Source organism: Lolium rigidum, chromosome 7 (assembly GCF_022539505.1).
Source record: "Lolium rigidum isolate FL_2022 chromosome 7, APGP_CSIRO_Lrig_0.1, whole genome shotgun sequence".
Lineage (NCBI taxonomy): Eukaryota > Viridiplantae > Streptophyta > Magnoliopsida > Poales > Poaceae > Lolium > Lolium rigidum.
The window spans coordinates 126063342-126080343 of record NC_061514.1 but is presented as its reverse complement, the minus strand read 5'-3'; the positions used below and the strand labels follow the sequence as shown (position 1 = coordinate 126080343).

The following is a 17002-nucleotide window of genomic DNA, read 5'->3' as shown; positions in this document are numbered from 1 at the left end:
ACCGCCGAGACGAACGCAAGAAGAGACGCCGAGCCTCCACCATTGCAAGATCCAAAAGAGCACCATCGCCAACGAGGCTTTGTGAGTCGATGAACAGGCCTGCTGTAAGCAGCGAGGCACATGTCGCTGTGGCACGTCGACCGGGGGACGTCCCCGTGCTGTCTTGGACCAAGATACGCCGCCTCCCATCGACGAAGTCGGAGAAGAACGGCATATCCACCACCTCCGGACCAACATATTTGTTCCAGAAGAACCACCTCGCCCCGGCCCCCAGCGCCGTCGTGGACAACGACAAACGCCAGTGACACGTCGAGAAACAGATCTCGCCAGATCTGAAGAACGGCGAGAAGACCAAGCTGCCGACCTGAAAGATCGATAAGCACACGTTGCCAACAACTCCGAGACGCCGCCGTGAAGGTCGCCGCCGGTGTGGGAGTGGAGTTGAGGCAGATTTATTTGCCCGGGCGCCGCTCCCACCACCCCAACGACGCACCACAGCAGCCAAGCCCAAACTACAAAACGGAGGAGAAACGAGGTCCCCTCCCCCTCCTGCCGCCGGAGCGGCAAGCGGAGGGAGAGGGGCCCAGAGCTCACGCCGGTGGAGATGGGATCTGGCCGCCGCCGCCTGGGAGAGAGGAGCGGGGACGAAACGTTTCGCGTGTGCTCGCTCTCGTTCCTTACTTCCTTACTTCCTTTGAGATATGCAACTAAGGCTGGCTCAAATAGAATATGGTATTTTGGGAATAGTGTTCTTTTTCTCTACTACTTAAAAAAAGGAAAATGCTTAGTATCACCCGGGGATGAGTCCTCCCGATCCCCCGCTTTCTTTGCCCGCCGCGTGTCCACGTACGTGGAGAGATAACAAGGGGGCCCACCTTATCGTTCTGCCCAGAGTAGTCTACCGGCGCTCGTCGGCGGCTTCTTCGCGCACTGGAAAACTACTCCAGTTTTCGTCCCCTTCGACGCGCCTCCCTCTCAGATCTCCTCTCTGCTAGCGTAGCTCCGTTCGCCGGCCGCCAGCGCTGCTACTGAAGCACCCCGCTGCTCGACGCCCTCCTCCAGGCGCGAGATTGCTGCTGCTCCCAGCCAGAGCCATGCGCCAGCCGCAGCTCCGGCCGCCGCCTCGTGGCCAAGCAAGGTCGTAGCCAGGACGACGGTGAGATCGGCCGCCTCGAGGTCTAGATCGACGCCGGCAAGCCCATACCGGAGGCCTGCTGCGCTAGACGTCCGTCGAGGCACCCCCGCTGCTACTAGCGGCGCTCCCCGTTGGGCATTGCTACAATCGGCCGACGATTCTGCTACAACCACTCGCCGGCTCTGCTACAACCCGCCGGCTTCTCTGCTACAATCTGACGCCGGCTCTGCTACAACCTGGCGGTAGCTCTGCTACAAGCCGCCGCCGTCTTTGCTACAATCGTCCGACGGCTCTGCTACAACCCGCCGGCGTCCCTGCTACAACCACTCGCCGGCTCTGCTACAACCTGCTGGCAGCTCTGCTACAAGCCGCCGCCGGCTCTGCTACAACCCGCCGGCGACGGCCATGCTACGACCGAGGACGATGTTGCTGCGAACGTCGACGACATTTGCTGTCAAGGGCGGCAATGGCGATAGAAGTTTCTCTGCGTGAGTGGCGGCGATGCTACCGGGAGCCTCAACGTCGCCGGCGTTGCTTCAAGCGGGGGTCGCGGGCTCTGCCTAGATCCCCTCTTGTTCCTCAGGGGGCGGGAGGAGGGAGGAGGAAGACGATCCGCATTTTTTCCCTTTTCTTTTTTGTGGGTTGTGGCTGAGCCCGTTGACCCAAATCTGACGGTTAGCCCCATTTCAATCGGACGGCTCCCGACCCGGGGGATCGGAGGATTTGATCCCCCGGGGGACGCTCAGCGCTTTCCTTAAAAAAACTAAACATAATCCCTATTCTCCCCACTTTCGTCCGTTTCAACATTTTGGTCGTCCGCCGGTCCATCAAAACAGGGAAAGTCAACCTGAATTTAAGCAATCCAGCAATCAATTAGCCCAATCAGCTGGGACATATAAAGAATCAGCAGCACATATCAGGGAAAGAGAAAATGCTGGAACAGACGCATAAGGGAAAGCAATCAATCAGCCTAATCAATGCTGCAACGGACAAAAGTGGGGGAGAATAGGGATTAAGGAATCAGCCGAGACGTATAACGAATCAGCGCTTCATAGGAAAGAAGCAGATTGCTGCCATGGACGCGGACGGGACGGCGGACACGCTGGAGTACGGCACAGGGATGGCCTCTCGGGGATGCGGTCTTGTCGCAAAGTTGTTGCCTGATGTTGCCTTGACGTGCTTCGGTAGTGTTGAGCGGCTGCAGAAGGAGCTCTCCATGCCTCTATCGATCTGATATTTTTTGCTTCCAGGATTTGGAAAATTGTGATGCTAATTTTGATTTTGACAGGGTCAATGTTGAGTTGGTGGCCACCACCATATTCCCCACCGCTGGAAGCCCTGCCCTTACCACCACGCGATAGAGTGAACGAGAATCGAATCATGGTAGTCAGCGCTGCTGCCAAGTAGTCTCCATGGGGATGGAGAGCTGGACTGGATTTGGATTCAATGGTGATTCGATTTGTTGCAGTAGCCATACGCGTGATTGTTGATAGCGCTCCATTACAATACCAACACCTGTGGTGGTACTTTTATCTTCGCCTGAATCACGGTTTCTCTGATTCTTTGAATTATTTGACAGTTGAAAAAGCTCACAGTACGCTCTCATAATTCCTTACATAGAACAGTCCTGAAGGTTTGTTTTGTTTTTATAAATATGCAGTTGGTTTCTGCTAAGTAAATTATGTCGAAAAAATGTAGATAAATGCAAATTAGATAATTTGAGATATCATTTCTTTTGTAGATGGAGAGAGTACTGATAATATATTACTGTGGAGTGCATTATATTCGGTTCAAATTTAGATAGAGGTGTCATAAGAATCTGTATGGAGCACTTTATACACTTATCTTTTACAAGAGTCAAGAGGGAAACCATGTTGAGAAATATGTCTAATCAGGCCCTCTTGCAAGGTCATCATCAATTTACATATCGTCATGCCGAAGCACGGTTAGTCCTAAATTGCATATTCTATTTTGTTGATGCTGTTGGAGAATCTTTGCCTGACTCTTTTTTCGTTTATATAGGGTACACCAGTGAGTTTGAGTATGTTGGCGAACATGGGTCTGGCGAAATCGTGGTCGAATTGAATAGCAAGCTGAACAAGGTTTTGTCATTAGTCGTTGATTTCATGTTGGTGTCAAGGAGATTGTGGGATGGACTTTGAGGCTTCTTCCATGTCGACAGGTCAGTTGCTTGATTTATTTTACTACTGTTCGCATTGTGTATGGAACCTGTCGTCCCAAACTGTTCTGTACAGCATCTTAGATATTTTGATCTTTGATATTTAACTGGAATTCTTATCACGTCTTAAAAACTATCTCGTCAACACTTCGAGTGTGAAATACATGAGTAAGCATCTTGTCTATGAGCTTGGACTTTATCATGTCTTAAAACTAACTTCCCATCACTATCAACGTAAACAACATGAATATGTTTACTGTCTACTGTTCAGATATTTATAAATCCTCATCTTAGTATTATGAACTCTGCCGCAGGTTCTTTTTGTTGCCTGTTGTAATATGTGGCTGTTTTGTTTTATTTCAGCAATCGATTTGGTTGATAAATGAGCTGTAAGTTTTTCATATGGAGATAACATTAAAATTGAATGCTCTGGAGGAGATTGGCCATTCTCTTCTAAACTGAGGCTATGTCAAGCTGGAGGAGAAGGTGCAAGTAAAAGACATGGTCCTGATGTGGGAGTGGAGGGGTGTTCGCAACAAGGCCAATGCGGGTGAGGCTATGGGGAGTGTGTCACCCTGTGGAGAGACATATTATGGACTTCTTGTCAACCCGACAAGCCACCAAAACCACCGGATATACAGAAATGGTTCAAACTTCCTAAGAACTTCTTGAAGGTCAACTTTGATGGGGCTTTTGACAGCAAGAAAGGAGATATAGACTGGGAATACATCATATGAGATCCTGAAGGCAAATTTTCAGCAACATGAGTGGGGAAATCAATTCTCTCCGAATCTCTTTACACTCTGAAGCGGTCGCCTATCTCCCTGCTGTCGAAGGAGCTACAAGGCTGGGGGTGAAATGTGTTGTTTCAAATCTGATACCTCCCAACTTGGTTAAGGCTCTCAATTCCTGTGAGTATGATTGGTCCACAATTGGGGTGTTGGTGAACGAAGCCAAGATGAGTTGGAGTCTGAACTTTGATGGGTTTGTTGCTTCCTTCAACTATTTGTCCTGTATAAAATTGAACATTATCCATCATGGTTTATTTAAACCTTGCTGGTTTGTAAGGAATGACGTACTTGCTGGGTCTTGGAGCTAATGTCAAATGAGTTGTAAGAAATGATAATGGCTGATGTCCTGGTGTCGTTGCCTATTCGACGGTACCTCGGAGGAGGGATCCTCACGAGGGGGAGAAGAAGTAGGGGCCATAGGGCGGAGTGTCCTCAGGACGGTGGTTCGCGATTTACCAAGCTTCGGAACACCTGCACGATGATAGGGCCTATTGCTGCTTGTCTGAAATTATCTGGGCGCTTTCGCGTTGTTACAATGAGTTGTGGTTGTGCCTCTAGGCCTCCCAGGATCCGGCTTATAAATGCGCACGGATCTAGGGTTTACACGGAGAGTCCTAGCCGAAATACAAGTTGCCTAACTACGGAATATTACATTGCATGCACGTCAAGGATCCGCCTTCCATCAGTGTCGCACTGGATCCGGATACTTCATGGGCTTTCACAGATCCGGCCTCCTCCGTAGGTCGGTTAAGATCCGGCTCCTTGCTCCTGGGCTGGACCTCATCCACCATGATCTACAGCAACTGGGCCGCCCGATGGACCGCATGTCACATCACCACCTTTGGGCCACCCGGGCCTGCCGGATCTAGGCCATGCTGCTGATATACCCATAAAGTATACCCACAACACCTGGAAGCCGCGAAGACGCTGAAGGAATGCAATGCTGCTAGCTTATTCTGAGTTTCAGCCAATGGACGTGTCTTATTTCTTGAGGATAACTAATTAAAATTTTAGAAATCTGTTTGTCTTCGTTGATGATGATATAACATATCACCCCATATGGTTTGAATCTGTTCCAGAATAAAATTACAGTTGTTACAGGAAATGGCAATTTTTATGAAAGTCATGTCCTTTTGCAGGTTAATCATTGGTTTACAATAAGAAATAGTGCTATTATTATGGCATTATTATTATCCAATGATGGATTGCTTTTCTGTTTGAGCAATATTCTCTTCTAGAAACGATTATTCAGTTTATTATTTGTCATGGTTCGGAGCAGATTCTTGAAGATAAAAAAAAGCATGTTTTGGTTGTAGATTGCAGTAAGATGGAACCCTTGGTAGAGAAGAGCAACAAAACCTAAGGGGTGTTCGGTTATCATCTGAGAGTGGTAAAACAAAGAGAAATTATATCGCAAACTCACTTATTGTCAATTAAATGAGGCCTGAATTGTGCTCAGGATGTTTACCCGGACGATCTTCAACCTACGGAGTTACCATGTCGGTACAATTTTGCCTTGGATGCGCCTACTCAAAGAGGATAATGGCAGCAAGACTGAACCCTCGCTTCGCCTGGAATCCCCCCTTGTAACTTCTTCTTTTCTAACTGCATCAAAGATACACTTGTATGTCAGCACATTATGCAAATCACTAACACATGTGTTCCTCTCATTTCTCAGACGTATTAGTTTCAGATTTGTTAAAGACATGCACATATACGTCGATGGTTGGGTGACGATGGCGAAAATTGTCACCGCCCGAATTAAATTGACTCAGATGGAAGTTCTTATTTACCGTGCCATCATAGCTGATTATGTGGACTATATAAGGATTTTTTGGACTGTACTTATTTTAACTTCACGGCTGAGATTAATTCGTAAATCATGTTCAAATAAAATGTACCTAATGATGTTTTCTTATCATAAGAATGCTTTATTAATTTCAATGTTGCAAATTTATATTAATAATATAAAATATTTCACTATCGTTGAATGTTGTGGGACGAAGAGTTTAGGTGTACGTGCACCTCCTGTAATGATTCATAAATGTGTTGTGTAAACTCTATGACATCTTTCTAGGGATGTTTTCTGATGATTGATGTTTATATTTTAACTATTTTTTATTTCTTTATTTATTTTTTTACCTGTGGCAACGCACGGGAATTTTACTAGTCTTCTTAAATACTTCTACAAATAATTTTATTTCTAATGTCTTATATATACTCTTGGGTCTAATGGAACATGCTTAATATAGACAATTCAACACACCCGCTTTTTGCCCGATGATCCACAGCTAGGAAGATGCTCTTCAACATTCCGACTCTATGTTTTTTCGTCATAGGTCGCCATTAATAACAATAAACTTTATGGTGCTATTAGACCATCATTTCGTGGAGCAACATGATTCTCTGCTGCAACGCGGGGCGTCATCTAGTTAGATCTATAACAAAAGCAATTTTAGAAACTTGTCAATAAAGCAGGAATTAGCATCCGCGCCGTAATGACAAACTACCAACGTTGAGACTGGCAAACAGTCTTTAGAAACGAGTACATGAACACGCACGCATGAATTGGAGAAAGTCAGCGAATGACAAGATCCACTCCATAAAATAATTAAGAGCTCCTTATTTATAGAAGTATAACCTCGTGCTGACTGGAGGTGCAAGGTTACGATTTGATGTGACACCCCTCTAGCTACAAGTGTATTACAGTTTAATCAAGTTGAATCCTTTATCTCTTCTTACGTACGGCCGGTTCTGAGTCCTGACTTCGTCAAGATTCCCAGCAACAAGCACGAGGTCTTGGGGATACAGACGGGAGAGCATACCAACCGAAGCAGCACGTACGTACGTACGCGCTCCCCGGCTATATAATCATCATGCATCCGTTCCATGGTTCAACGTACTCAGCCACTGCCAGCAATTAACCGAGCTAGCCTTCTTCTTTCTACTACTCGATCATTTCTGAAATTTCTCCGTTTCTCAGCTTCACCGTAGTTCCCTGCAGGCTGCTGCAACCTGCAAGCGCTTGATCGAGATTGGCGTTTCTTTCCACAACAAGATATGGCTGGTTCTTGGGTCGCACTTACCCTTCTCCTCTATGCTGCTCTTGTGTCCACCGCCAATGGCGACCACAAGCTCTCGGCCAGGTACTACGATAAGACGTGCCCCAACGTACAGCGAGTCGTGCGGACGGTCATGGCGAACAAGGTCGCTGGCGATCCGACGGTGGCACCCGCCATCCTCCGGCTCTTCTTTCACGACTGCTTCGCCAACGTACGTACCTAAATACGTATTACCATCACGTACGACCTCTACTCATGGTAATGCCTAGCTTGCTAATTACAGTGTGCGAAATGTCAGGGATGTGACGCCTCCATTCTCCTGGATAGCACGCCCTTCTTCGAGAGCGAGAAGGATGCGGTGCCCAACACTTCCGTCCGCGGATACGAGGTGATCGACGAGATCAAATCTGTTTTGGAGCACGACTGCCCGGCCACCGTATCCTGCTCCGACATAATCGCCCTCGCTTCCCGCGACGCCGTCGGCATGCTCGGAGGACCCAGCTGGAGAATGCCACTCGGCCGCAAGGACTCACGCACGGCGGACATGTACGGCGCCGAGAACCTCCCGACCCCACATGACAACTTCACCGCGCTCGTCTCCACGTTCAGAGACAAGATAATTGCCGTATCCCAGTTCCGTCTTTTGCAGTGGTCACTAGGACACATAAAATGACGCCACGCGGCTCCGCTCGATTTTTTGGCTCCGTTTGCTTTGCCAACTGCGCAAAACGGGGCCGCCGGGATCCTGGATTTTACCAAGTGTTAGCCCATGTATGCGGAAATCGTCAACAACGGGTACATCCAAGGTTAGCCAAACCTTACATCACACTTGTACACATATGTTATGGGCATATGCAAGTTTTCCAGCGATTCCGACGATCCGATAGTCTGTATCTTGGGAAACCCTAGGGCGGGGACCCCGCAGATCTACCCCTATAGCTTTTTCCGTGCGAGGGTTTACCAATGGATTTTTTTATTTTCTTTGCTTTGTTTAGGACATATGCACATGGAAACCATAGGTTTGGAATAAAATAGGCCACAGATGAGCCGTAGCAGGGAGTTTCCACATACAAATCCCGGATTTTACCAAGCGTCGGCCCATGTATGCGGAAATCGTCAACGCGGGGTACATGCAAGGTTAGACAAACCTTACATCACACTTGTACACATATGTTAGGGACAAATGCAAGTTTTCAAGCGATTCCGACGCTCCGGTGATCCGTATCTTGGGAAACCCTAGGGCGGGGACCCCTGCAGATCTACCCCTATAGCTTTCTCCGTGCGAGGGTTTACCAATGGATTTTTTTATTTGCTTTGCTTTGTTTAGGACATATGCACATGGAAACCATAGGTTTGGAATGAAATAGGCCCCGGATGAGCCGTAGCAGGAGTTTCCACATACAAATCCTGGATTTTACCAAGTGTCGGCCCATGTATGCGGAAATCGTCAACGCGGGGTACATGCAAGGTTAGACAAACCTTACATCACACTTGTACACATATGTTAGGGACAAATGCAAGTTTTCAAGCGATTCCGACGCTCCGGTGATCCGTATCTTGGGAAACCCTAGGCCGGGGACCTTGCAGATCTACCCCTATAGCTTTTTTGGTGCGAGGGTTCACCAATGGATTTTTTTAATTTCTTTGCTTTGTTTAGGACATATGCACATGGAAACCATAGGTTTGGAATGAAATAGGCCCCGGATGAGCCGTAGCAGGAGTTTCCAGCGATTCGGACGCTCCGGTGGTTTGTATCTAGGGAAACCCTAGGGGGCGGGGACCCCGCAAATCTACCCCTAGGGTTAGGGTTAGGGTTAGAGTTAGGGTTAGCAATGGACTTTTTTCCTTTGTTTTAGGTCATGTGGTGGCAAGTATGGATCCATGCTATCTAAGGTTTTCCTCCGGTTCACCCCACCGGTGAGTTCTGCCCTATACGTCCAGGACATGCCTAAGTGCTGTCAGCGCATGTGCGTGTAGCCGAAAGACCCCGGGGGTACAACATTAGACAAACAACACCACACCATGCTGGTGGTGGTGTTTTGTTGGAGAAGAACACATGGGTATATATAGGGAGGCGAGGGGCTGAAACGGCGAGAAAAGCTGGCGGGAGAAAATGGCGGGAAAGATTGGGCGGGAGAAATGGGCGGGAAAAAGGAAAAAAAAGATGGATGCTAAGCCGACGGTGCCCCTCGGCATAGGCTAGACAGCTGACGTCATTTTGGCGGGAGGGGCGGGAGGATTCGGCGGGAGAAATTGGCTTCAGCTACGCCGACGGTGGCCCTCGGCATAGGCTTCACGCCGTCAAGGTTCAGTTAGGGCATGGCCGCGGGGCGATGGGACGGGGTCGCACCCTCAACCTATGCCGAGGGCCGCCGATATGCCGAGGGCCACCCTCGGCATAGCCTGCCATACGCCGAGGGTGGCTGTACGCCGAGGGGCGCTTCGAGCAGCTGGGCTGACCGGGCAGTACGCCGACGGCCCCGACATTTGGCCGTCGGCGTACGCCACGGCCGTCGGCGCAGCGCGCCATTCCTGTAGTGAATGCTCGCGACATGACTGCGCTCTCCGGCGCGCACACGGTCGGGATGGCCAACTGCGAGAATTATAGAGATCGCGTCAACGATAATGTCGACATCGACGCCTCCTTCGCTGAGACCAGGCGGAAGACGTGTCCAGCCAATGAGAGTTATGGTGGCATGGCGCCTTTTGACGAACAGACTCCCATGAGATTTGACAACGCCTATTACAAGGATTTGATAGCGCGGCGTGGCCTTCTCAGCTCTGACCAGGCGCTCTACGGCGCGGGTGGGCGGCAAGATGCTCTCGTAGAGATGTACAGCAAGAAGGGTGAGATGTTCACGAGGGACTTTGCCAAGGCCATGGTAAAGATGGGTAACATATCGCCATCCGAGAAGACACCGGTGGAGGTTAGACTCAACTGCATGATGGTCAACTGGTGATGATTAATGACCGACGTTAAGGAACACAGTCGAGTCATGGTTGTAACACTCATTCGTTAGTGAGGATTTCGCCTTGGCATGATATGTTTGTAACCGTTTATTCATTTATTTGTTTATTATGTTGTTCTGTACGTATTAATTCCTATTAATGAAGAGATATATTGGGTACATGTATATTTAGCAGTATATAATTTGTAATCATCTCTTAACTTATCTCTAGGATAGCCTTCTTGGTATCCAAGTCTGTTCTCCTATATATACTCGCCCGAGAGACTCAATACAACATCCATCATATTACGTATATCCCTCTGTATCGTTCTACAGAAAGTAATAACCATTTCTTACAGAATTTTTTTCCTACTACTAATTGTATGATCGAGTTCCATGTTTTTATCTTTTATCTGATTATGCAAAAAAAAAAGCACGAAACACTAACTGTGTTGTTATGCTAACACATGTGTAGTTGTTTGTGCTTGAATTTAATTAGTAGCTTCCTAATGGTCAGACATAATAAACTCAGTTATTGGTATGCCCATCTTCACAAGATTTTGGCATGAACTATTCTATATGTGCAAAATATATCGTGGTTTAGATATTAGGTATAGTCTCACTTTCTTGACGATAGCTACCCTTCATTCGTCATGCAGGTTAAAAGGAAAAGACCAATAGATGACTTGGTTATACCACAACCTCATCCGACAATGTTTATTCTGATTTGTATTATGGAACTACTTTGACCGTCGACTACAACATTATGTATTGTTGGTTGGATTGAAATGTTTATCACACTTGCCGTGCAATGATCTTCAAAGCATTATTATTTAATCTTGCGCCAGTTTTTCTCTTTTATTAGATGGGAGTAACATGCATGGTCTATCTGGGATTTTTTTTGTATCTAGCAAAGTATCTTCAATTGATGTATCTAAAACCCAATTATTAGCAATGCATGGTAGAAAATTTAGATAGGATATGCAACTAAGGCTGGCTCAAATAGAATATGGTGTTTTGGGAATAGTGTTCTTTTTCTTCTTAAATACTTCTACAAATAATTTTATTTCTAATGTCTTATACCCTTGGGTCTAATGGAATATGCTTAATATAGACAATTCAACACACCCGCTTTTTGCCCGATGATCCACAGCTAGGAAGATGCTCTTCAACATTCTGACTCTATGTTTTTTCGTCATAGGCCGCCATTAAGAATAATAACTTTATGGTTCTATTAGACCATCATTTCGTGGAGCAACATGATTCTCTGCTGCAATGCGGGGCGTCATCTAGTTAGATCTATAACAAAAGCAATTTTAGAAACTTATCAATAAAGCAGGAATTAGCATCCGCACCGTAATGACAAACTATGAACGTTGACACTAGCAAACAGTCTTTAGAAACGAGTACATGAACACGCACGCATGAATTGGAGAAAGTCAGCGAATGACAAGATCCACTCCATAAAATAATTAAGAGCTCCTTATTTATAGAAGAATAACCTCGTGCTGACTGGAGGTGCAAGGTTACGATTTGATGTGACACCCCTCTAGCTACAAGTGTATTACAGTTTAATCAAGTTGAATCCTTTATTCTCTTCTTACGGCCGGTTCTGAGTCCTGACTTCGTCAAGATTCCCAGCAACAAGCACGAGGTCTTGGGGATACAGACGGGAGAGCATACCAACCGAAGCAGCACGTACGTACGTACGCGCGCTCCCAGGCTATATAATCAGCATGCATCCGTTCCATGGTTCAACGTACTCAGCCACTGCCAGCAATTAACCGAGCTAGCCTGCTTCTTTCTACTACTCGATCATTTCTGAAATTTCTCCGTTTCTCAGCTTTACCGTAGTTCCCTGCTGCAACCTGCAAGCGCTTGATCAATCGAGATTGGCGTTTCTTTCCACAACAAGACATGGCTGGTTCTTGGGTCGCACTTGCCCTTCTCCTCTTTGCTGCTCTTGTGTCCACCGCCAATGGCGACCACAAGCTCTCGGCCAGGTACTACGATAAGACGTGCCCCAACGTACAGCGAGTCGTGCGGAAGGTCATGGTGAACAAGGTCGCTGGCGATCGGACGGTGCCACCTGTTGTATGTGATCCAAATTCATATACTAAAGGGAGGCTAACTTCTGACGAGCGGAGCGAGGCCCGCGGTACGGTACGGATCGTTTGCACCGCCTATATATACATCTTGTAAGCCGCCGGCTAGGGTTTATCAGATTATAAGATAACCCACGGCGTTTGTAAACACCTCCCGATATAGTGAAGTTTTGCTGGCTGGCGCCCGTGGTTTTTTCCCCTTCTTTGTTGGAAGGGGTTTTCCACGTTAAATCTTGTGTCCCCTGCGTGTGTTCTTGTTTCGTTCTTCGTTATTTGCTTGTCGCTTTTATAACAGCACCCGCCATCCTCCGGCTCTTCTTTCACGACTGCTTCGCCAACGTACGTACCTAAATACGTGCTACCATCACGACCTCTGCTCATGGTAATGCCTAGCTTGCTAATTACACTGTGCAAAATGTCAGGGATGTGACGCCTCCATTCTCCTGGATAGTACGCCCTTCTCTGAGAGCGAGAAGGATGCGGTGCCCAACACTTCCGTCCGCGGATACGAGGTGATCGACAAGATCAAATCTGTGTTGGAGCATGACTGCCCGGCCACCGTCTCCTGCTCCGACATAATCGCCCTCGCTTCCCGCGACGCCGTCGGCATGCTCGGAGGGCCCAGCTGGAGAATGCCACTCGGACGCAAGGACTCACGCACGGCGGACATGTACGGCGCCGAGAACCTCCCGACCCCACATGACAACTTCACCGTGCTCGTCTCCACGTTCAGAGAGCGCGGCCTCAACGCCCGCGACATGACCGCGCTCTCCGGTGCGCACACAGTCGGGATGGCCAACTGCGAGAATTATAGAGATCGTGTTAACGACAATGTCAACATCGACGCCTCCTTCGCCGAGACAAGGCGGAAGACATGTCCGGCTGGTGATAGTGAAGGTGGCATGGCGCCGTTTGACGAACAAACGCCCTTGACATTTGACAATGCCTATTACAAGGATTTGATAGCGCGACGTGGCCTTCTTAGCTCTGACCAGGCGCTCTACGGCGCGGGTGGGCGGCAAGATGCTCTCGTGGAGATGTACAGCAAAAAGGGTGAGATGTTCACGAGGGACTTTGCCAAGGCCATGGTAAAGATGGGTAACATATCGCCATCCGAGAAGACACCGGTGGAGGTTAGACTCAACTGCAGGATGGTCAACTGGTGATGATTAATGACCGGTGTTAAGGAACAGAGCCGAGTCATGGTTATAACACTCATTCGTTAGTGAGGATTTCGCCTTGGCATGACAAATTTGTAACCGTTTATTCATTTATTTGTTTATGTTGTTCTGTATGTATTAAATCTTCCTATTAATGAAGGGCCAACACATTTTTTTCTTACATTCATTAATTAAGTCAGTCACGCATATTTTTCTTTAAAAAAATTGCCACAACCTTGCTAGACATGTTCATCTTCCGGCTATCAACTTTCTTCTGTTCATGTCTCCACAATCCCCATAACTGAGGTCAACCCGCTTCAAATATCAAATATGGATTCTGGTAATGCAAGGGAGTTGGGTTGTCATATCGATCGATCCGAATGAACTAGCCTTTCTACAGAGGTAAATTTGTGTCTGCACCCTCTCTAACACATGCAGCTTTTGCTTGACAAGTACGTGTCTTAAGACTGACGAATTAAGTGCTTATGGTTGATGTGTGACACGTAGGCTACTTCAGAACCTACTATATTTTGGTATATGTGTAGCTATCATCAATATATGGGTATGTGCTCGAAAATCTCTTAGACTAGTCACAATGGGAAGTATCATACACTAGTATCATGCACATGATACTAGTTTATGATACTACCCCACAATGCATAGTATCATAATATAGTATTATAGTATCATCATATTTAATGTTTTGTAGAATCTCAATGCAAATTGGTGTACATGATGTGTTTGCTATTGAGTTTCTAGTTTTACGTGCTATGATACGGTATCATATTATGATACCAATCTCATCTCTCATCCCATTAATTGGTGTGCCACATCAGATTTTTGCCAACATGGCATGCGTGATACTACTTATGATACTCCCATTGTGGCTAATCTTAATATCGATTTGCTCAGAAGCATCTATGTTCCGTTGTATGTTGTGTAATAAAAAGTTAAAACTATAATTACTACTAGCTCATACATATATCCATAGCTGCGCGATGACTTAGATCGAGCTCTATGACCTGGCCAAATTCCTGCAAGAAGAACAAACACCGTGTTGAAAAAGTACCACACATCACTTGTACTAAAAAAGCAGTGAGAAACGGTAGAATGGACGCCTCGCTACTTGTCGGTCCTAACTGGCAACGGGTTTTAAATCCGCATTTCACATATATACACAAAGTCGCGACAGACAAGTAGACAGAGATGTCGCGAGTTTTTGAATCCACGCAGACACCTACGGACACGAGCCAGCTCGGGCTGGGCTCGGGTCGAGCCAGCGTTTAGCTCGCTACAAATTGACTCGGTTCGGGCTGGCTCGTTTGCCTCTCGGTCCCGAAAAATGGGCTCGGCTAGAGCCTTGCACAAACTCGGTGCAGCTCCGAGCAGCTCGCGAGCCAACCATGGTTGTGTCACTGCCATGTCTGCAGCGGAGAAGCATGGCAGAGGTGGCCGGACGTCGAGTGCGAGCACAACACCTAAGCAGGGAGGGTGCAAAGGCAGGGAGAAGCATGGCAGAAGCAGCAGGGATACAAAAAGAATTTCGTCGAATAATTTATCTGCAACTATTCGGAGAAGACAATGACATATTCAGTACTAGGAAACTGCATATCTGTGGCGCATGTTTTTGGAATTCCGTGGCGCATATTCCATGAAGTCACGACACTAAATTTTATTTCTTTGACGCCCATATCTATATGCGGCACAGAATTCTCACATTTCTGTGGCGCATATCACCACAGAATTCTCTAAATTTTCAAAATTTTAAAAATATAAAAAATCAGGAAAAATAAAAATGAAATAGTGTTGAAAAAATTAAATAGTTTCCGCTAGGTCATCCATCCTCAAACTCGTCCAACCTAAGCACATTTAACTTTTGAGTTCTATTTGATTGACCTCCCCTTGTAATGCTAAAGTTCTTATTGATATTAATATCATATCAACCCTCTTAAGACTTATTTGTGTATATGTGTGTAGATGTGTGTGTAGTTTATGTTGGTATTTGTATATATATGTGTGTTTTAAATTTCTCAAAAAATCCAAAATTTCAAAAGCATTGACAAATTTCAAACAAATCGAATTTCAAAAATTCAGAAGATTTCAAAAAAATACAAATTTCAAAAGAAATAAAAATTAAAAGAAATTATAAATTTCACAAAAAAATCACATTTAAAAATGTACAAATTTCATGAAATTCCAAAAAACAAATTAGAAAATTTCAAAGAAACAATTTTTTCCATAAAAACAAAACAATCCTTAAAGTTCAAAAAATGGAAAAGAATCTAAAAATTTCTAAAGCTTCAAAAAAGTCTAAAATTTTAAAATAAAAAGACCATTTAAAAAAATTATAAATCAGAAAAATTATAAAATCAGGAAAAATACGGAAATGCATTTGTACACGCACGTATGGGTGCACGAGGTATCTTGTCCATCCACAGAGAGAGCTTGCTTTGAGATCAGGAAAAAGTATCAGTTGTTGAAAGTTCTAAAATATTGATGTGACTAGGAGACATGACATAAAGTGACTGTTCGTGGACTGGAAAGCGTAATGTTTTCACCCATTCTTCTCGTCCATGGGCAAAAGCTGCTGCTGCTAATGGCCGAGCGGGTTGACTCCACCTTCACCGCAACATGCAGGATGGAGTAGCCGCGCGCCCGCATCTCGACAACGTGCTGGAGGAGCTGTTGCCGGCAGGAGGAGGGCGCCTCGCTCGACCTCCACTTCCTAGCGCGCGCCAACATGAGGTGCCGGAACTCGTGCTTGAGTGGCCTCCAACATGGCTCGCTGCGCCTCCTCCCGCTCCTACCGGTCCAAGACCAAGCCGCCGCCGCCAGCTCGTCACCTTCGCACGCGCGCTCCTCCCTGTTGCCCGCTCCTCACCGACCCCGCTCGTTCATCACCCGCCCCAGCAGCACGCCTTGGGCCCCTTGGCTCAGCTGCCAGCGCACGCTCCGCCCGTGCCTCGCCTCGACGCTCCTGCTCGTGCTCGCCCCGACCGTCCAGACCAACAGCTCCGCCTGTCACCTCGCGTGTGGCCCATCGCACCCACGCGCCGTCGGCACACCACATAGCGGCGCTCGCGCCACAGGTGCCCACAGGCTCCCGCCTCGCTGGCGCGCCCCACCGTGCCTCGCTCGGCCACCTTACGCTCATGCGCTTGCGCAAGGCGCGTCGTCGTCTCCCTGTTCGGCTGCCAAGTCCCGCCTCCCCGCGCGGCTTCAGGCACCATGAACTCCGCGTGCCGGCGCCTCCCATCAGACAATCGTCGGCAATGCCGCTGCTCGTCCGGGCCGTGGAGTCATGGGCGAGGCCGGGGAGGCGACGGCCGTGGCGGGGAGTCACGGGTACGGCCGGGGAAACGGCCTGCGGGCTGCACGAGCGTCGCCAGGCCGAAGCGATGGGCTAGGCTGCACGAGCGCGGCCAGTCCGGAGCGACGTGCGTGGCCAGGCCGGAGCGGCGACGAGCGCGGCCAGGCCGGAGCGATGAGCGCGGACGGGCTAGGGAGGCGATGGGTGCGACCGGGGCGGGGAGTCGCACGTGGGGGACCAGATCAGGGGCCTCCTCGCACCGCCCGCCGCGGGGCATGATCTCGTTGGCCAGCGACCCGCGGGGCTCCATCA

General features: G+C 47.7%; 2 protein-coding genes across 2 annotated transcripts; both read left to right on the top strand.

Annotated features, from left to right (window-relative positions):
• Positions 1–7165: 7165 nt before the first annotated feature.
• On the top strand, positions 7166–10127 carry LOC124671960 (peroxidase P7-like). The gene is made up of 3 exons (XM_047208271.1): positions 7166–7378; positions 7466–7805; positions 9706–10127. Exons 1-3 carry the CDS (start codon positions 7166–7168, stop codon positions 10125–10127), a joined length of 975 nt encoding a protein of 324 aa, XP_047064227.1.
• Positions 10128–12032: 1905 nt separating this feature from the next.
• On the top strand, positions 12033–13386 carry LOC124671959 (peroxidase 4-like). The gene is made up of 3 exons (XM_047208270.1): positions 12033–12213; positions 12516–12559; positions 12643–13386. Exons 1-3 carry the CDS (start codon positions 12033–12035, stop codon positions 13384–13386), a joined length of 969 nt encoding a protein of 322 aa, XP_047064226.1.
• Positions 13387–17002: the final 3616 nt, after the last annotated feature.